Source organism: Zonotrichia albicollis, chromosome 6 (assembly GCF_047830755.1).
Source record: "Zonotrichia albicollis isolate bZonAlb1 chromosome 6, bZonAlb1.hap1, whole genome shotgun sequence".
In the NCBI taxonomy this organism is placed as follows: domain Eukaryota; kingdom Metazoa; phylum Chordata; class Aves; order Passeriformes; family Passerellidae; genus Zonotrichia; species Zonotrichia albicollis.
In genome coordinates, this window is record NC_133824.1 from 13629028 (window position 1) to 13651143 (window position 22116).

Sequence of the window (22116 nt, forward strand, 5' to 3'; positions counted from 1 at the left end):
GAGCTGGTTTAAATTAATAACGTTCATAATTTTTATGCAATTGATTAGGGGGAGGGGATGTTACCAAGTATCCAGTTGAAATTATGAAAATTATGAAGAGTTGAAAAGCTCAGCTCTCCAAAGCACCTGGCCTGCAGTGTGCTCAAGCCCAGTTGAACACTTCCCAGTGATACCTTCACACACATTCCCCCAAAAGCAGCCGAGCTTGTGCCAGCTCAGGAGTGTCACAGCACAAGCTGAACGTTCTGCAGCTGTGATGTGGCCCGTACCAGGGAACAGAGCCACTCCTCCTGGGCTGCTGGCATTCTCCAGCTGGAGGAGGGAGCAACCCACAGCAAACTAGAGAGGGAAAGCATATCAAAGCAGATGAGCAGGAAGGATTACAATGAGGAGTCTGCTGAAAGTGGCACAGTGTGAGGGAAGAGCCATGAAAGGATGGGGGAGCCTGAGACTGGGGGTTGGTTGCCAGTACTGAGTGCTGAACACAGATTTTCGGAGCCAGTTTTAGGCATCTTCATAATGCAGTACCAGAGAGCAGTGCAGTGTCACCCAGGGGCCCCGTGTCACATCCTGAACTGCATTGCCACCATGGCTGTGCTCACCACAGCCATGCTCAAGAACTGGCCAGGAGCAAAAGCACTGCAGTGCTGGAGGGCACAGTGACCTCCCTGAGAGCTCCCTGAGAGCTCCTGGGGCTGCTGCTCTCCTGTGGTGGGCAGGACCAGCAGGAAAGCCTGCTGTGTACCACAGCTCTTGATCCAGAAAAAGAATGTCCATCTATGAAAAGCCAGGCAGGGCTGTCAAACAGAGATCCTGGCTCGCTCTAGAACCAGGGAAAATGAGTCAGTACTCTGCTTGGGATAATTAATCCTGATGAAAAGCAGATGTATTTTCAATGCTTGCAAGAACTTGAGCTTCTGTATCTGCTTGATAACTGCACCCATTCGTTCATAACTTGTCTCCAGCTATGGTGCTGGATATCCTTGGGCTCTGCTAAACTGCACAGCCTCTCACTGCATTTGCTGCACACACATTATTTTACAAACATTCCAGCAGTGAGGGAACTTTGGCTAGACCATTTTGAAATATGAGGCTAACTCTAGATGAAATTCTTACCCAGACTTACGCCGAGTAGAATTTTTTTCCCAGTTCTATTTCAGAAGTCAGGTGGGATGCTGCAATGCCTAAGCCCTCTAAAGACTGCCTAATTTCATCCTATTGAGACAAGTCATACTTCAAAATCCTACATCTTGCTTTTCAGGCTTCAGTTTAACAAGGCTGACTTTGGGCTAAGCAGGTGTATTCCAGCTTTTCCCAGTGGGAGCTTCTGGGCTTTCCCCACCCAGTTCTCTTTACTTTGCATTCCTCCTTCCTTTTCTCTGTCCTGTACACCTTGCTGATCTGCATGGAGAAGAATTTTCCTAGTGAACAAGTGTTCAGGAATCCTAAAGCCTATAATAAAGGCAGGCAAAGATTCCATTCATTTACTTATACATTCATTTACAGATACATAGATTATGGGATGATTTCAAACAGAAAGCCCTGTGTTGCTGTGAAGGCTTTCATCCTCATTTTGCAAACAGAGAAACTGAGGCAGAGACATTAAATTACTTGCTCAAGAGCTTAAGTAGTTGGCAGCAGTCAGAGAAAAAGCAACTTATTTTGACTAGAAGTCCCTGCTTTAATTTTTAAACATCACTGCTGTCCAGGAAAACAAAGAAGAAAGGTTATTTACATATGACAGAGCTAAACATTACCTCCTCTCCTTGCCATCCTTAATGACTAGCCACCTTGTCATGGGTTCCAGTGAGGAATAAATTGTTGTTTTGAAGCTTTGCAGAAATCTGCTTTTTGAACACAAGAAAGTTATTTAACCTTATCCAGTACATTTTCTTCTGTTAAAACGGGGGAAAACAATTTCAAATAAACATCAAATATTTTCAAATTCTGTCTTTCCTTACTGTCATTTCACAGCATTTCAGAAGGATGTGCCACAATGTACTTAGCATGTGAAAGACACTGAGGGAATCAAGAGGACAAATACTTTCACCCTACTGTGCTTGATTTACTTCTTGTATTTTCACCCACTAAAAGCAAACTAGAGTGATTAGCAATCCTTTTGCATTTTGTTTAATTCCTTTGGTAACTTTAGCCACAGTGAAGCAGGTAAGACACTTGCTATGAGCTAATTCACCTAGGGAGATTCTTGGTTTCCTGCAGTTTCATGATGCTGCTTTCTCCTCAGCGTTGTGTTTTGATTCATCTGACACAACTCTCATGACTGTTTACTCTCTTTTTCCAGCTTCTGGCCATCCTCACTGCTTTTTCTGTCACCTAGAGCTTGGCTCTGACCGGGAAGTGCCTTCTAGTTTTGTCCGCTATGTAGATGTGGAATTTGACATGCCCACCACTTCTGCGTCCAAAGCCGCTGTCCGCTCCATCTCTGTCGAGGACAAGACCGATGTCAGGAAGTGGGTCAACTATTCAGCACACTACAGCTACAAGGTAAAACTGAGCAGCGCTGATCACCATGGTTACTTTGTGTGCTTCATTGTCTTGAAAGTATTGGCGGACAAAGAAAATACCGTGGACAATAGAGGTGGGAATTTGGTTCATGCCAGGCTGTGTGCAGTAGCTACCCATGTGCAGCTATTGATTCATGGCAAATAAGCAGTGGATTATCTCAGCAAAGATGGAATAAATTTGCTTGCATTTGTCTGTGGAAGAGCGTGCACACAGCCAGCTCCTGGAGATTAGCTGATAGGGAGAGTTTGAGCAGGAGTTCTGCTGCTCTTCCCTAGTGGGAGTGCTACTGTGGGAGTCCTACTGCAGACAAAAGAATCACATTTCTCTGCTTAAATACTTCTTTCTTCTGCCTGCCCTAAGGAGAGGAGCAGATAGGAAAGTGCACTATGTATGTACCTGCCAAAATATCTCAGTAAATTTGCATGTTACCTGAATACTCAGCAGAGAATTTGGCATCCTACATTGCCTTCTTTGAGAGCAGTGATAAAGAGATTCTGAAAATATTCTCATGGCAAATATTTTTACTGATAATTGTAATTATATTTTTAGTAGTTTCTTAAATTCACTGGAGATAATATTTCTTAAGTATCTCTTTTAAGAATTAAAACATTGGATTATTCCCAAGTTTTTGGAGATGTGGAAATTTAGAACCCAAACATAGATCCCCTTGGCCCTATCCCAATCCAAAGTGATATTTGTAGGCCAAAGCACCTCTGAGCCTGAGGACAGCAGGGAATGTGCTGAGATTTGGGGTAATGTTAGGCACTGCTTCAAGAAGCAGGGAGTTGGATTTGATGATCCTTATGGGTCTCTTCAAACTCAAGATCATTTAAAATCTCTCTTTGCTTTATACATGAGTCTTCTCAGAATTTATAATTAAGGCTGATTTTCTGCTGTCACTTAGGATGCCACCTATCATCTGCAGATTTGGTTCTGAGCTTGAATTCAGAGTACAGCTGGGAATGGTAATGAATATAAAGTCATGTGAGTTCTCTGCATGACATTATCTCTTTTGGAAATTATTTCATGACACTGCTGAATTGTAGAACTGCTTAGATTAGGCTGAAAATCCTTATAGTAAATAAAATCCAATTTTCCCTGATCCTCAGTCTGTTTTTCCTCGCAGCCCTCTCAGGTCACCAAGAGTTTCTTCGCCTGAGCACAAGAGCACCACAGAGAAAGATTTGTGAATCTTTTGTTTTCCTTTCTCATTAGAAATATTCTTCCTCTTTTTCTTCTACCAGGTCGAAATAGAGCAGAAAAAAAGCTTGAATGAGGATCTGAAGGGAGAAAGGACTGCAGATGTCAATGAATGTGCTACACAATAAAGGAAGATCAGTCTGCAAGTACCAAGAGGGTTGGTCAAATTAAAGACCTGGAAGAAAGGACTTGCAGGGCTTGGGTATTTTTCTTCTAAAAAATTAGGGACTACTACTTTTAAAATAATGCTCTGAAGAGTATAATTTTTTTATAATTCCATACTTTGAGAAGAATGTGGTCAGGGTTTGTTTGGGGGGGATCCACGGGTTTTTGCTGGAACCAGTGCAGTTGTACAGTAAAGTACAAGCCTGCCTTTTCTGCCTTTTCACCATTTAGGTTCTGCACTCAAGTATGGTCTGGCAACCATCTCAGCCACACCAGAAAACAGCCTTTATCTCACAATCTTGCCCTCCCACATTAAGCATTTTGTTTCAATGCCTTTTGGTTTGGCCTTTGACTGAATTGCTTCCTTCTGAACTGCCAAATAAAATTCAGGGATCGAGTGGAAAATTATATAAAATCTCCTTTCTGAAATGGTCCACAGAATGAAAAACCTGGGCATCATTCTGAAGAATCAACACACTCTGCATCTTAAACAAAGAGAATGGTCTCTGTGTTGAAGGAGATGAACTATGGACAAGACAGCTGATCACAGAGCTGTCCCTCTGTTCAGCCCTTCCTGTCATCCCTGGAGTAACATGTCACTGTGCACATTTTCACAGGGTTTGCACAAGTTGCAAGAATGCCTCTGCGATTTCTTAAAATTCTTACTTTGTAGTCTGAGCTGTTCTGGTACCTTGACTGAACATGGTCGTGGCTGCTAGTAATAGGGAATGTGTGTTACAGTAGTGGAGGTACCAGAGGGACTTTGCTAAGATTAGATCATTCCTGCCTAGAAAGATATTTAAGGGAAAAACATGGGGGTTTAGTTTTGGGTTTGGGGGTTTTTTGTATGTTTTCTTGGATGGGTAAAATGGGTGGTAATTGAAAATGTCAGAACACAATTACTTTAACAGAAAATGTTGTTTGTTTTCCTGAAAATCCTTGGAATTCTGTCCAGCACAATATTATTTTCATGTTCTATCTTGAACCAACAATATAAGTAACTTGTATCTTTATAATACTCCCATTAACTGGGCTCCAAAATCTCTTTCCAAAAATTAACAAGCTTCTATCATGGAGATTTTTTATCCCCACTTACCTGGAAGTAATAACAAGTCTTAAAACTTCTTTCTAAATAAAAATCACTCATTCACACATATTTTCAGAGAAAACAGTGTTAAAAGTACCCATTTTTAGTTGTTTCTATGGCTTGTGTAATATTCTGTCTCGTAATGTTAAATGTAAAGTAAGTAATTTATTAAATCATTTATCTTTTGAAAGGTTACTACTGACTATAAAATACACATTTGGAAAACTTTGGCAATGTAATTTAAAATCATAATGAATTAAAATGAAAGCTTTTTTATAAATTTATTTCATTTTACATTTAATATAAAAAAGTTAATACACTCTTGACTTACCACTTTCACTGTGACTCCTATAAAAATTACTACAACATTAAAATCACAAATAAATAATGAAATTAATTTCATTGAGTCTGAAACTGGTAGTTGTAGAATTTAAAATAAATTGTAGGGAACTTTTAAATGCCTTTTTTATATGCACCTACATTTCAAGCGTGCATCACCCTAGTGACCCATACTTTGACAGGTACACCACTGTAAATGGTGTACATGTAAATGGTGTAAATATGTAAAGTCTCAATCCTTGTAGGACTTACTGACAAGCCTGTAATACTCCACTGCAGGTAGCCCTCTGGGCCCAGGATGCTCCTTGGAGCACACCAGTTAACACTAAGCATTTGCAACATCTCTCTGTAAATGTAAGAATACTATTAATTTTTATTAAGAATTTTGAGATCAATGGATTAAAATTTCTGGTATTATTAATGATAACTTGTCTACTTGGGAGCACAGGGCTGAATTTGTGACTGATTCTCAGCTCTGGCACAGGCTGGCTGTGATGAGTTGCATGGCAACTCCTCTTCAGAATTCACTCCTGTTCAAAGGCAGTCAAAGAATTTCTGGGTGGTCTTCCTGCTTTTCACTGCAGCTCCTAATGTACAGTTTCTGAAATCTCACCATCAAGAAATAAAAAAAAAAAAAAAACAAACGCAAACAAAAACCAAGCTGAAGCAGTGCTGAGATGTTACTGAGAAAATGTGAGAATGTTTTGTGAAAGAAATGGAGACATTTCTACTCTGACCTGCAGGCTCAGTGTCTGGTTTTTTTGCCTATTGCCCCATAGCTCATGGAAACACAAGTAAGGCAAGTTAGCAAAGTTATGTTGTACACCTTAAGAGGGGAGAAAATAAAAGGAATATAATTTTCCATCACTGTTGAATTGTTAAACTATTCAGCCTCTGTCATACTTGGGCCACAGAATATTCTGTGTTCCAGTAACTGAAAGATAAAAATACCGGACCTTTATGGATTTACTTAATTTTTCTACCACTTCATCACTGTTTTTTTGGGTTTTTTTAAACTCAGAATCAGTGGATGAAAAACCTGACTCTCATCTTTCTTGTGTAGTTGTACACAGAAGTATTTCTTCCAGTCATCATGAATTTATGCAGGCAAAACTGGATAAGTGTTGTGATTTATATGAAAGTTATTTTAATCCATTCTTATCTCTGGAGAGATTTTTAGATGTACCTGCCACTGAATTTTCAAGTGTTCAGGATGAATACCCCAGCCAGAATCTCAAAAGATCTTAATTTCCTTATTTTCTAAGGACTGGACTAAGTAGTTTGATTTTTCAAAAGAGTGCTAATAACCAAAATTTTTAAGAAGTCTATTGTTGGTGTCACCAGGTGTCTCAACTGAATTATTTTTTGAGTCCAGCACCATTACAAGCATTGAGAATTTGAACACTGGGATCCTAAGTGCCCTTACTGAGGTCTCCACTGTTTATCATTGATTAAATAGTGCCAATTTTTCAGTGTTACACACTGTCATATATGTATTTTATGTACATATACTCTTCACCCATGGGAGTATAGTAGTAATTTGAACAGACTTGATTGGAGTGAAGGGAAAAGATCTGAGAAGTTTGTGAGTTTGAAAGTAGCAGAAATTATTTAGATACACGCAGTGCCTGTAGTGGGGATTTTTATTTTTTTTTTAATCATGCAGAAAAATATCTCTGACTAGTTTCAGATTACTGCTTCTTTTGAGAAAGATGCAGTTACTGTCCTTTGGTATATTTGAAAGCTTTGTAGTACTCAAACACTCCATGCAGGAAATGTGCCTTCAAGGTAAGCATACCTTTACTCCCTGAAGTGATTACCACTTTCAGTCCTCTTTCTGTTTCTCATTAGGGTTTTAATATTTGTACTGTGGTAAGACTTGAGGTATTGTATGGAATTTTGCCTAGAAACATGAAGTGTCTTTGATCACAAGGAGTAAAGATGAACAATATCTCCAGGCAGCTGAGGTTATTTTAGTTAATATCTCTTTCATTTATTAACTATGGACACTCTGCTAGAAAAGGAAAATGGGTGAATTCATCTGAGAAATACTAAAACTGACTGATGTTATTTTGGTTCTTTTATTTAGATTTAAATTTAGTCATCCTATGAAGGAGTCAGATAGAGCAGTAACATTACAAACACTGCAGAAATAATCTTCCTGCTCTGGTGGGTTGCTGGCTGACAGTTACTTGATAGGATGTCCAACATCTGTCCACATTATTTGGTAGCTGCTAAAACTCCCTCTTGAGCAGTCTCCTCCCAGGATAGACAGCAATTGCACGAGAAAGGGCATGAAAGCAACTGGAAAAGGTGTATGAAGTGCAGCCTGGAGGTGCTTGCTCTTTTGCTTGCCCAAAATTCTCAGTCATGTCCTTGGCCCTTCAGTGCACTAATCAAGTCCTTGATAGGTCACCTTTGTTCCAGTTGGTGAAAAATTTCTTTCAGTTACTCTTAGCAGCTCGCGTGCATAGCTGTATTAATCTCTAGAACTGACCAACACAAGAATTTACAGCACACAGGGATCACTTAATGAAGTACTTACCCTCTTCTGCCACTAACATTAAATCTACATCATGACATGTCTAAGATACAAAATTTTGTGTGATAACATACATAGGTCTTCCTAATGTTCCTGTTTTGTTCAGTCAGCCAGCCACCCCTCAAACATTCAGCCATCCATCCTCCCATCCGTCCTACCTTCCTTCCCTCTCTCTTTCGTACTTGCAATTTATTCTTTGCACTATTGACATTGATTGGTTTAATTGTTATTTTATAACATGTTCCTACCTTCTTATTTTGTAAAATAAGTCTATACACTGGCTAACTTCATAGAAGTGGTTTATTTTATTTCTTTATATCAGTTGAAACGGGATGTCATGTTTTTGTTTAAACTACATGAAAATTTAAATAAATGTTAAGATGAAACAGCATATCCACACTTTCACTGTGAAATTGAAGTCGTATGTGCTGTATATTCTGATAAATCAGAGATCTTGAATTCAGAAGAGGAAAAGGAATATTTTGAATGGTATAAAGGACAACATAAATTAGAAGTTTAGGGACTACATACGGAAAAGAAATAACGTCATTTGATCAGGCAGCTTGAACAATAGACTGCAAGGGAAATGGAGCAGGCCTAGAGCCTGAGCCACGTAACAGTTTGAAGTAGTACCAACATAATATGGAAGATGGTCCAGCATTTGGAAACAAAGTAATTGAGGATTGTAGCCTCTGCTCAGTGGTCTCTTCTTTGACCACTAAAACCAGGAGTACATGAAAGAGTGAGCAGAACATGTTTGCAAAGCAAGTATCAGGTCTAAGGTACGTAGAGTCCTCTGCTATGATTCTCTGAGTTCTTTCAAAGTTCAGTAAGCCATGTGTCATTTCATACATCTTTCCACTTAACTCAGTCACTGAGACCCACTTCAGTCTGTTGTTTTTCTCAAAAAGCATTCCTTGTATCAGACTGAAGAGCTGGGCACTTCTCTTGGCCAAATAAAATCAGATACTCATCGTAAGTGCTGTTCAGAGTATTGCTCTGAGCTCAGTACAACTGACAGTAAGTCAACCATTTTACAGTATGAGAAAATGGAGGTATACAAGGTACAATGCCTCATATTTGTTATTCAAGAGTAAATCAGGTCAGCCAGAAGAAACAAAGAAAGTTAAGATTCAGCAGCTGTTAGTGCTGAGTTTTTTACTACAATTCAGATACTCAGTGACTTTTGGAAATGAGCATATAAAATTCGGAGGGTAGGATTTTATTAACCCTGGTAGCTTGCTAATATGCATAATGTTTTTAAAAAGAAAAACTTAGAGAAACACAGGACATTTTAAAACCAAGGAGCTCAAAGTTCTTTGGCAACAGTGTAGTCTTTAGAGGTAAGCCAAAATAACACCCTACAAGAGATGGGGAGGTCAGAGTGCCAGTGCAATGTGTACCCAAACAAAAGACATCACTAGAGGGAGATAGCACAATTTGGAGAGGAAAAAAACCCACAATTTTCTTTCATGCCATGATTGCCCATCCTGACTAGTCCAGATATGTTGTAAATGTCTAAGACAAAAAGTGCTGAAGGTCAGCTGGAGATGAAGCAAAAGATGGAGGAGCAGCCCACTGTTTCAGCTTAGGTGCCGGTGTGGGTCACAGCAGATGTGTCTGAAACCTGAAGTGCACCAGCCCCAGAAAAAACTCTTGTCCTCTTGGTCACAGTATCAGAAGCCTAACGGCAACTGCTGTATATAAAATAGTAATTGGAATAGTACTTTATACACGAGCTATAAAAGGTGTCTTTCTCAGCTCTGAACAATGGGACAGAGGTGACTGTAGTACTGCCTCCAGTAGCACTGGGGTAATGCAGCAAGTGCCAGACACATGCTGGGGTTCAGGAGGTCTGGGCAGACTGGTCCTTGCCCACTGGGGGCCTTCTGCAGCCTCACAGTTGTTACTACCCCAGGGGCTGTAGATAAACTGGGAGCAATCAGCTCAACCTAAAGAGCTTTTGAAGGAAAAGTTGAATACAGGCTGAATACAGCTGAAAGTAACTTCTTAAATTGGGAGGCTCTTTTGTAAAGGTTTTCCTGATGCAGGACTGAAAAGGAGAGCTCACCTCTGTGGAAGCAAACAAATTTCTTAGGGCATGGTCAGTTCAGTAATTGTACTAATACAGAGAGTCCTCAGATTGAAAGGGAATGAAGTGGGAAAACCTCGTGTCAGTGCACAGATGCAGGCAGAATAGCAGAGTTCTGACCTCAGGCCAGCCAAAACAAAAGCAAAACTGCAGACAGTTTCCAGCTGAGATTAGGAGTTCAACTGCTATGGCATCCCCTGTGCCTATCTCCCTGTTATCCAAACCTTGTTTCTCACTGCAGCAGGCAGCAGGTTTGGTTGATTTTTTCCCCCACACTCTTACAGATATCCTTTGCTGTGGCTCTCAGGAAGTGACGGTGCAAGGGGAACACCCAGGGAGAGCTGGTGGCAAAATGGGATTTGCTGAAGTTACAATCTCAGCAGAGAAAAATGTGTACTAATACCTCATGAAATCCTGTGACAAGTCAAGAACTATGCAAAAAAAATGTGACTTGGGGAGTCCCAGTCTACAAATACTGATCTTGGGAACAAAGGAACAAATGCTGTAAAAATTAATATGAATATTACAGAAGACTGGAAGGCTTTTGAACAAATAGATTTGGATCTGAACCACAGTGTCAAAATCAGCTCTCAAATTGTTCAGGGCCAGCAGACACAGCATGATGAAATTGTGAGTTGACTGACAGTTCTGCTTGGTGAGTTGGGGTCCGTGGCATGGGTGTTAGCTGGAGAAATGAACCACAGATGGGAACAAGGCACTTAGCTGCGTGCTCGCACTCCGTGGGCTCTCGAAGGGAAGGGACTGTCGCTCTCTAGCGGTCACTGCCAGGTTCTTGCCTGGACTGCTGGCCTGCTGAACCAAGCAGCCTCAAGGAATCACAAGCCTCACCGGTTTGCAGGACTATGAACTCCATACAGAATTTGGCCCGTTGTAAATCAGTTGGATCTCAAAACTGGGTGTAAGAGTTGACTACCTCAGCTGATTTCATGTTTAGCTGAGAAAAGGACAACAGACAAATTAATTTTTCAGTGATGTTGACTAGCCTTTTCATCCAAATATCCTTACCTGTTTGCACAGTCATGCACATACTCAGTTTAAATTTACATCCATAAAGCACTTCAAATACCTCCAACAAAAAAATGCTGTAATAGGATAATGTTTAACTGTTTTCTATAAAAACCAAAAGCATTTGTGGGTGTTGTATAGGCATGCAAGGATATGTACAGTTATGCATTGATGGAAAGAACAATTTGACAAAAAAGTTTGACCTTTTTATTTTCTGGACACTTAAAAGCAACAGCCACTCCCCACCACCCCAAGGTAAGCCGCTGTGGCTCAGTCCAAGTCTGGGCAGCCAAGCCCACTAATCCTGTCTCATCCACCCCCATGCAGCTGCTGCCTCATTCTGGAAGCACATAATTCCCAGAAGCTCTCATAAATTTACATGAAAGATGTCTGCAAACCCCAACTGTTCCTGTATGTGACCCAAACTACCACAGTTCTATGCAGCCAAGTCCAGCTTGGGTTTTCAAGCAAGGTATTCCCCTACTCTCCCTCTCTTGATTCCAACCTGCTGCTCTGCTCACAAGGAGCATTGTGTACTATAACGCTGTGCATTTTTCAGAACACTGCACTGCTGGGAAATGAAGGTGTTTGTTTCTTCTCCTTGTTTGAGGCTACCTAGAGGGTGAGTACAGAGGTGGAGACAATTAAAGACTGAAAAGAAGGATTGAAGACTTTGAGGGTTTAGAGTATTGACCAGGTTTGTCAATCCTTGAGTGCAGTTTATGAAATCCTGTTGAATATATTATATCCTTGGAGCAGAAATTAGACACCAGACCTACCCTCTCCCTCCATCCAAATTGCTTTCTTTTGAGCTCACTGAATCTAGAAGGCCTGTTACCCAGTGAAAGTACTTAATAGGATAAATAATAGCACCACTTGAGGCTAGTTCCTAATCTGTTTGCTGAGGTGCTATGGAAATTGAGTTGTTTAAATACATCCTTACAATGTATTTGCTAAGAAGCAAATTGCTATAAAAAGTATTTGTCCAGAAACAAAATTATCTTTCTGTATTAGAGCCTTGCACACATACAGCTATATGCCTTTGAATAATGGGGGCAGTCTTAGTTCCCATCTACAAAAAAGCACATGACAATCAGTTTCAATCTCTCCTGAAGTAGTTTCTGACCTAAATTTTAGGTTTAGGAAAATGATTTATTATTTATTAATTTTCAGCTTACACTAACCATTTAGGATTTACCATGCATTGAGGCTACATTCATAGGAGTTACAGCCAACAATTATTGTTCTCAATGCAAGGGCTACTGCACAGTTTTAGCTCGAAGAAGGAAAATTTGAAAGTGTATTTCTGATTTGGTTTTTTTGCTAGAGTTACTATACTGCCATAGGAGTTCTGCCTCCCTCTTGTGGTTACCTCTTTTACTTTCAGCTTAGAAAAGACACATCCACAGTGCAGCCATGATCAGAGTTTCTTACAGTTGCCTTCCTGATATCAGTCTCCTCCTTAAGTTTAGTAGAAAAAGGCCCATTTTCCTATACAAAAAGAAAATAAATTTTAAAAAATCTACCTAAGAGAAAGATTCTTTTCCACGTTTGTGTCACAACAACTGAACATCTTTGATAAAATCAGTGGTAATTCAGTCTGGTTATGTTTTCTAATTGGGTCTGAATATTTGGATTCAAGCCACATGTAGAAGCTCCACCTAGGAGCTACTAAGATATACTTCAGGGGACATGATATTTTCAAGTCATCCAAAAACCCATGGCCTATGTATTTTAGGATATTGCTTTGTTCTTTCCTATTAACTTCTATTTCAATTTTACACAGTCCTTTTAAAACACTAAGAAATCAAGCTATCTGAAGAGTTAAATAAAGAACTGTACCTCTAAGATGATAGGAAAACCAAGACAACATTAAATGGCTGCCTTGGAATGGTGGAGCCCCAGCTGAATGCAGATCTGATGTCCCTCCATTGCTTCCCCAACCCAGAACACCTTCTCCCTTCAAAGTCCTTAGCAGACTTACAGCATTTGCAGGGTGACAGAGCTTGAGTGTGCCTGCCCTGTGCCCTTCATTCTTTTGCAATTTACACTGATATCAATATAGCACCTGATAGCCTGACACACCATTCAGAAAGAGATGTGAATTTTATGTTGAAAGCCATAGTTAGAAAGTGGGCAGGAGGGACACAAACATTCGCAGAAGTCTACAGTAATGGAAAGAGAATAAGCTGCACAGTTCAAACACTACTGCTGGTCATCTTGCTTTGTCAGGTCTAAAACAAAGTCTCTTCCTAGTTCTACACCACTTGGTTGCATCCTCCAGCTTCATCCCCAACTTCATCTGGCTTTGGCAGCAGGGCAAGAGACTTGCTTTGACCACTCATATATTTACATAACTGGTCAGATGATGTGGATAGAGACCTTATCACTTTGGCTTTGAAGGTTTTGCTTCACATTAGATGTTACCCATCAGCACCTCCTTGACAGCTGGCCAAGGAAAACATTCATGGGAGCTGAGCCCAGCTGAGCTCAAAGTACACACTACCAGGGGCTGGCTGCAGTGACAGCTAGAACTCCTTGGGAAAAATCATCCCTTGTGCCTACAGACCTCAGCCAATAAAGGCAGCATTGTGTCCTCACCCATAACTTTAAAACTTGTCTGCATCTGAACAGATGGGTCAGAGCATGCGTCAGTCTCTCCAGCAAAAATCCAGCTGTGTAAAAACTCCATAAACTGGAAGTTCTCTTTTCTGTTCAGCAGGTGTTCTGCTCATACCATAAAATAGTGCAAGTATTGCAGATGTGATGAGATGCCTCACTAGAAATATTTTCTTTCAACAAAGACACAGCCACACTGGCCACTAATCTGTTCAGAGTCTTGGTGGGAGAAATGAGATTGCTGATGTCAGTAGGTCGTATTGCAAATCTAGGGGACCTGTAGTGGAAGATGATGTTTAAATGGAAGAACTCCCTTTCATCCAAAGCAGCAAGGCAGGGAGCAGGAAGTAGCTAAGCGAAAATTTGAGTTCCAGTCTATAAGTGCAGCCTCCCATTTTTTAACATGTTGGCAGCTGTCAAAATCTTGGTATGTCAAAGACTCCCAGTTTATATATCAATTGCCATGAAGACTGGAGCAGAGAGGAGCTCTAGAAATGGGTCACAGGTTAGGAATGACAATAAATGCCGAGGGTCCTAAAGCTCCACTACAGGATGAACTGGGCTGGCTCATTCCTCCTGTTTTCCTTTCTCTTAAAGCCAGGTACTCCAGCTGCCCAGCAGTTCTCACACTAATGCAGCTTTGCAGTCAGATAATTTGCCTCAGAATGAGAACTCCTCATTAACCACTCATAAGCCATAGGCTGGTTCCAGCTAGTTTATGTTCACTGTTTCACACTAGGAAAACTAAATTCAGCCAAAACTGAACTGGAGTTGTTTTCTGCAAATTTCACCCAGTCCTATGAAAACCAACCACATGACTCATTAAGGGAAGGGGACAAAATAAAAAAAAATTCTGCTTGTCTGTCTGATGCCTCTCATGCTGGGTCCCAGAGAGGACACAGGATCACCTCTGAACAGGCTGCAAAGTGTAGGGTACACCTATGGTTTTTCCATGAAAGCTGTAGGTTCCTTGCCCTTAAATCAGTTCTATGAAATTCTCAGCAACCCAGAAGCTGGTGTGGGATTGCAAGGCCTCTCACCTGGGCACAAAGGAACAGAGTACTAAGTGGGAGGCAGTGAGCATCTGAAGTGGAACAAACCTGCCTCACACAACAGCATTTTTTGCAGATGTGTGAACATGTGGCTGAAGGAAAAACCACAGAGTAGAATCCATCACAGCACATCTCTGCTTGGTGGCAGCAGCCTGTGTGCTGTCTCCCACTCTGCCAGCTGTGCCAGGGAAGCTGAGGTTACACAAACACACACACTCCCAAAGGAATCACAGAGTTATCACTCACACAGAGCAGCACCAGGCCATAGTTACACACTGCATATCTGCATTCTGGTGTACCCCACGTGAATCACTCTATCTTAGGTCACCACATAGAGCCTAAGGTACATAAGGCTTTCAAAGGCACACTATATAAGTCACTCTGCAAATTTTTCTCTATGGATATTTCATCCTCTGATGCTTGTATATATATCAGGAATAACTTTGCTAAAGTTAATTCAGTTCTGCTGTGGACCTTTGCACATCATACCTGCTGGATGGAATATATGGCAGTAATCAGTAAAAACATTTATCAGTATGCTATGTACAGCTCTGCTTTGGATGAGTAAAGTAGGACATTGTATATGAGGAGACTAATTGGTATTTTAAGTCTAGCTTTTTTTATCTGACTTCCTTGTTACTTGGTTTCACAATCAGAGCCAGCAATATTTTGGCTATTGCTGAAACATCATCACAGCTGAGTAGCTGTGATTCATAACAGTTACAGTCTGAGTGAATAGTGCTACTACTTCAAAAGCACTTCAGCAAGGTACTAATGCAGAATGTGGAACCCATAGGCACTTCTTCACCTCACACCCTTTCAGAGAAGGTCTAACCTTCAGAATTTTAGGGACTTTTTTTAGCTATTTAAGCACTGGTACTCTGTATTCAAACTATGAATCATTCGGTTTGTGGAGACTTCAGCATTATGTCAAGCATGCACACATGTGAAAAATGAAGGGGTAGTCTATGCTCTAAGATCAGTAATCTTCCTGCTACAAGCATGAGAGTTTGATTATAGCAAGCAGGGTATGCATTTTAGTAATGGCCAATTCTTCTTCGATAAAAGGAAGCCTGGAGACTTTTCTACATGACAAAGCATTTGGCAACAATGTTGTTTTGAACCATTTCCTCCTTTAGTCACTTATTTCTACTCCTGTCAGCTCTTTCAGTTGAATTAACACATCTTTTGTAAGGCTGCCCTATGAACCAGATCAGGAAACTGATCCAGGTTAAAAATTAGCCAACACAGGAGGAAAAAAAAAAACAAAACAACACAGCAAGGAACTGGCAAAAGCAGAGCACGGTGGCAAAGAGACAGAATGAGCACACAGTGGTATGGGAAGGAAGTACAAATGCCTGAAATTCTCATTATCACTGAATACTTGGGGGTCATGAGAAAACTGATTCAGTGTCTCAATTAAGCTTTGCCTTGACAAATTCAGTGTAGTTTTGTCAACAAGAAACATGAAAAAAACTCCCACAATCTCTGATCCACAAAATCCACGATGGCAAAAACCTCTGCTAACGTGTAAAATAAATGCAGCATATGGCAAGAGCCTGGAAAACCTATTTGTTTCCTCCAGCTACAGCTGATCATTTACTAGAAACAGCTGTCATAAAGACTACGGTGCACAGGTGTGAAATGATTCCTCGAGGAAAGTCAATTTCCTAAGCAGAGGAGGCACGAGTGGTCCTAGAAAAGGAATGGTTTTGCAAAATCTGACATGGAGTTTGTGTATAAGTCAGATAGGGAACTATGATTCTGCTAGAAGAGAAACCCTGGCATTGACAGGAGAGGGTTGAGCAGTTGTTAGTGGCAGCTTTAGAAGAAAATCTCCGATCAGCCCACTGGCTTTTGTGGTGCTGTTCTTCAGTCTTTGAAGAGGTGAGAGATTGTTGAAAACTGATAGGGACAGAAGGAGCTACAGTAATGAATAGTACCTGGTCACCTGCTCATGTAAGTCTTCTATGAAAGTTGCTATTTAGGTGTTTTGCCTGGGGCAGGGAAGATTGATTTCTTATGTTGGTAGCTATTTGGCTCTGACTGGATATAACTAAGCACATAATTTTATTATCCAGTTTAGACATGCCCTAATAAGAAAGGGGTATATATAAGTTGTTATCAAAAAACTATATGCATTCTGACAGTAAACAGACTATATTAAAGAAAAAGATATTTGTATTTCCTACTTTGCTTCAGTAAGAGCAGAGCAGGCCTGACACTCTACAAAACTAATATTGAAGTAAAAGCTTAAAGTGTAACTCAGAGGCATTCCTTTAATTCACACCCTTTCAGAGAAGCTCTAACCTTCAGAATTTTAGGGACTTTTTTCAGCTTTCTCGAAGGCCTTGCCTCCTCTAGCACTTCAAAGATGAGACTTCACTGAAACATTGTCTGCGCTCTGCAAGATCATGATGCAAAATACATTCCTGTAGGCCGAGAAGGTTTAGCTCTCGTAGGCTGTGAGGAGGGCTGTTGAATTGTACATATACTAGACCTTAAAACTGGTGTTAGTTGCTTTGGTAAAGTATATTGCTGTGCTTAAAATTCTAGATATGAGAGTAATCCAACTAGAAGAATAGAAGTGCCTTGCAACAAAGGTGATGTGAGCTATTTCATTCAATTTCTGCCTTGCTAAAAAACCCTTCTGGAAAACCTGTTGCTGAAGACAAGATTATTGGTTTTAGCTTCCAGCTCCTAGATCATGCTGAGCAGGCTGTTAGGGGAATGTAAATTAATATATGTATTTTATACCATTTAATTAGGGAATTTTTATTCAATAACTGAAAACTGTCTGAAAGGCATATCGTGTAAGTTTTGTTATGTGTCAGCCTTCCTTCTGACTCCTGAGGGCTTCTTGCACCCAGAAAAGATTCATTGTGATGTGTCTGCCTTTAACTTCTGCCTGTGCCCAGCATTTTGGATTGTGGCTGGGACCACTTATTTTTTGGTTTTAGCTCTGTATGGACACCTAAAAACTCCAAAGAAACAAAAAGAACAAAAAAATCCACCCCTCACAAACAAACAAAATTTCTCAAATTTCATTTAAGGTTATATTCTCTGGTACAGTGAATGGAAGCAGTAAGAGAAACTTAGAGGAGAAAATAATATGTAATCTCACAATGTGTGAACATAACTTCAAGAAGCATTTTCCCTTAAGAACATTTTTTTAGACTGCCTTAGTTCTGTGTATGTTCCTGTTTCATCCTTCAACACATGCTATTGCAATCTGAAGTTTAAATGTGTATCTCATTCTTCTGGAAACATGCCATTTCAGAGATTGGGTGAGAAGGTTTACTTTTTGGCTAATAGTACAATGTGTTGCCAAAGCCTTCTGAAAAGTGTTCAACAACTTAGCTTGTTTTTAAGGTAAGAGTGTAATAAAGATACTGGGTGAAAATTTGATGTTGTCTTCATGCCTGAAGCAGGAGACTTCACCAGCACAAGAGCAGATTGGTAATGCGGACAAGACAATGATGACACCTCTGGAAGGCATGCTGAGGGTGAGCACCATTCTGTCATCTTGTAATATAGCTAAGACCAATTTTTGTTTTCTTTGTTTGATCACCCCCTCGGAGGGAAGGGGAACTAGCAGACATAATCACAAGTCATCAATAAAACAAGTTTTGTTTTGTTTCAAGAACAAGGAAATTTAAAAACAGTGTTGTCAGCAACACCTCACACCAAGTACTCTATTTTTCACTGTGTGATTAAAAATTATTTCAATTATTTCAATAAAAAATGAGTGTATGCTGATACTGCTCAGACAGTGATTTCTCCAGGTGTAGGAGATTAGGTACACTGTACTCCTGAGGGCAGAAAACTAATTTCAATTTTTTTTTTTTTACAATTTTCTCATGAACCACATAAAACTCAATTAAAAAAAAAAAACTAAACAACAGAGAAAAATAGAAATTAAGATTGCAACTTAGATTGAATGTGTTTTAACTTAGCATCAAGATTTTGTGGTTCTTTCTTCCAGCTCAGTTGCTAGCTGGTGGTTTTCTGTAGCAATCACAGACACTTTTCATTTTGACTTTCTAGATTCAAGTGTGTCCCATCCCTCCCTCATTAGCAAATACTTATACATCAGTTATCCCTTTGCAAATGTCTTCTTGAAAGATATGCTGTGTAGAAGAACCAATTAGTACTTGCCAAGAACTTTAAAATGGAAGGGTGGTCAACCCAAAAATCATACTGAAGAAAATTTATTTCTTCCTTCCCCACGCCTGCAGCTTCCTATTCACAAGTTCAAAAATCTCTATTCTAAAAGAAGTAATTCCATGATGAACTACAAAGACGATGAACTATAGATATCCCCCTATCCTAGACCCTTTGTATTAATTTAGCTATTGTGGCAGTGGTAAGTAATTTGCCCTGCTGAGAAGCCAGGGATGCTTCTGAACAGGCCAGGAATCATTCAGGTACTCAATGTAGACTGTGTGTCTGAGAGCAAAATGTTTACTGTAAAAGATGGTTTGTCTTTGTCTCAAACATTTGGTAGAGAAAGAAATATGATTTTGTCTAGGATTGAGTGGGAACTTTTCGATATTATTTCCTTCTTTAACACATCAAGGATCAGCTTTTGATCTTGTGCACACATTGGGTTTTCCCAACACTATCCCATATTTTGAATGATTTTTGCATTGAAGGAGAAAGTTTACCCAAATGTCATCATTTTTGCTCTTGATGTAATGCCCATCTTCACTATGGGGCTCAAGTCTAGCCAGCCCAATAGCTAAAACAGAAGTGCCTACCCAGCAGTACAGCTGACATTATTGCTAAACCTGGTGAAGCCACCCTGAGTTGTCAGGAGAGAACTTGGGGAGAAAGATGACAGGCAGGGTAACACGCAAACTTAGGAAGATTCATGCTTGCCCAGCAAACAAAGGAGAATGCTGATAAATGCAGATAACTATAAAAGCAATGCTGTTATGTAGCTTATGCCTTCTGATGCTCCCCAGACTATCAGCATTGCTCCTGCACTATACACAAGCATGTGTGCTATTCCAGTTGAACAAAATGCTAAATGAAGTAGAATCCCCTGACATCCACAGAGCAGGCAGCCAGGCTGAACAGACTTCAGGAAGTGGCCAACTCGCTTGGCTCCCCAAGCAGCAGCTGAATTGCTGGGAATTAAATGGACCATTAGTCTTACTCAATGGGGCATTTCTCATGAGGGCTTGATTTTGTTCACAGCAATATTCTTCAGAGGCACTCAAGGGTTCGCAGTGCTCTGCTACAACTGGGTATTAGTGCCTGAGAAACTGTGAGAGGGCTGTGCACACAAGTCTTATCTTCTGCAAGGGCAGTCTGATGAAATATGGAAAGGAGCATGACACCAGTCTGAGGCAGTACTGCTAACATGCCCAAATGATAATTTTTTAACTATTTAGTAAGCCACTCTGAAAAACTGGGAGGTGGTTCCAGGGTAGGAAACTGTAGCCATGCAATGCCTTGTTTTGAGGAGAAAAGGGATATGAGTGATTCCTCCTGATTCTTCCCTGTTAACATGCCAGTCATTTTGGCAGTTTTGTTTCACAGTGAAGTACAGACTTTTGGCAAGAGACTATGATATTCCTATCAGAGGTATCAGAAGTGAAGTAACACCAGCATCTCAATCAGTCCCTGTAATTCATTCATCAGACCATGAATTAGGGCAGAGTGGGCAGATCCTCCTCAGTCCTGTTGGCTGGGCTATGCAGGTGGAAAACTCCAGCAAAAAGGTGAGGTGGGACAGGTGAGAATGGTAGAACTTTGTAAATTATGCTATATTTTGGCCAGGGCTCCAGCAATGTGCACAGTGAACAGTGACTTAATTAGTGGACTCACTCTAAACCAACTAGTCATGTCCCTATACAAACTTTGCAGTTCAGCAGGGAAGGTAGTGTGTGCTACTGTAGAAATGAAAGATTTTGAGGAACTGGAGAAGAAGGCCTCCTGTACACACTATACCCACTAACAAACTCCTCCCCATCAAAAGATACCAGACAGGAGTTCCTGAACTTATTGCTAGGGCTAATAAATAGAGAGGACTTCAGGCCGAAGGTTACATAACAAATGTAGTTTACACAGTTGTTGAAGAGATGTAACCTACTATGCATTGTGTACACCAAGTCAGAATTCAACTTTACTTTTCATTTATGCTTGAGTGGACTTCAGACAAGTGAGTTATTGGTGGAGATCTGAGTGGAGTTCAGAAGCTGTGCTAAGGACTGAGTGAAGGTGGGAGTGGTCAACACCGATGGAACAATACTCAGAGCTGAGAAGATTTTCCCATATTACATGCCTCTCATAGGTTACCATAGAGAAAGAAGATAAAGAGGGAATGGAAGAAAAGACAATAAAGAGTGGAAAATGGAAGTTGAGCCAGCTGGCAGAGCTCCGACAAACTTTTGCACTGATGGGAGATCCTGTTGCCACCAACTCAATGAAGAACTGTTAAAAGCAGCAACATTGCAGATCAGTAAGCACCTGTGGGCCTTGACGAGACCCTGAGGAAGGACAGCTGTAAATTCTTAGGTTGTGCTCTGTCCCTCTTCCCAGCCACCTCCAGCCTCAGCTACCAGCCCGGATGCTGGCACACTGCCTACAACAGCGGCACCTGGGCCTGGGCAGCCTTTAACAACTGCTTGTGGGGGACAGCACCAGCGCTCACAACGCCAAGCAGGGCTCAGAACCTCTTCCTTGTGGGCCCAGAAGAGCCATCTCTGCCTTGTAGTGATTACTTGTGGTTTTTAATTGCCTTGGAGCAACCTCCCAGGGACTGAGGTGAGGCATGTTAATTTTTGCAGCACCTGGCACAGTTGTGACCCACAGCATGGACAGCAGGGCATGAGCCACCTCCTCTGTGAGGGCTGCCAGCCCTTCTCCCAGCACCCTGCCCTGGCATGGCCACCACAGCCCAGCCCTAGTCAGCAGCAGCACAACATGAGCCGGGATGTGCCCAGGAGGCCAAGAAGGCTGATGGCACCTTGGCCTGTACCAGCAGTAGTGTGGCCAGCAGGACCAGGGTGTTTATCTTCTCCCTCTGCTTGGCACTGATGAGGCTGTACCTTGAATTCTGTGCACAGTTCTGGGCCTCTCACTTCAGGGACGACATTGAGGGGCTGGACCGTGTCCAGAGAAGGGGAACGAAGCTGGGGAAGGGTCTGGAGCACGAGTCTGATGAGGAGCAGCCGAGGGAGCTGGGGGTGTTGAGCCTGGAGAAAGGGAGCCTCAGGTTTTCGCTCTCTACCACCACCTGAAAGAAGGCTGCAGCCAAGTGGGGTCTGGCCTCTTCTGACAGGCAACCAGTGACAGGGCAGGAGGACAGCAGAGGTTGAGGTTGGCTATCAGGGTGAATTTCTTCACATTAAAGGCGATAAGACATTGGAATGGGCAGCCCAGATTGGAATCACCATCCGTGGAGGTGTTTAAGGAGGTGACACTTAGTGCCCTGGTCTAGCTGACACGGTGGTGCTCG

General features: G+C 41.2%; 1 protein-coding gene and 1 long non-coding RNA gene across 5 annotated transcripts in view; one reads left to right on the top strand and one right to left on the bottom strand.

Annotated features, from left to right (window-relative positions):
* The window catches only part of STON2 (stonin 2), a 65244-nt gene extending 59258 nt beyond the window's left edge, over positions 1-5986 (top strand). For all 4 annotated transcript variants that reach the window (XM_074542524.1, XM_074542525.1, XM_026792145.2 and 1 more), the window contains 2 exons: positions 2303-2505; positions 3771-5986. In XM_074542524.1, coding sequence (XP_074398625.1) covers positions 2303-2505; positions 3771-3854 — 287 coding nt within the window. In that variant the 3' untranslated portion in view covers positions 3855-5986. The remainder of the gene's footprint in view (positions 1-2302; positions 2506-3770) is intronic.
* LOC141729334 (uncharacterized) overlaps positions 1-22116 on the bottom strand; it is a 39690-nt gene that overhangs the window by 16057 nt on the left and 1517 nt on the right. The window lies entirely within an intron of this gene.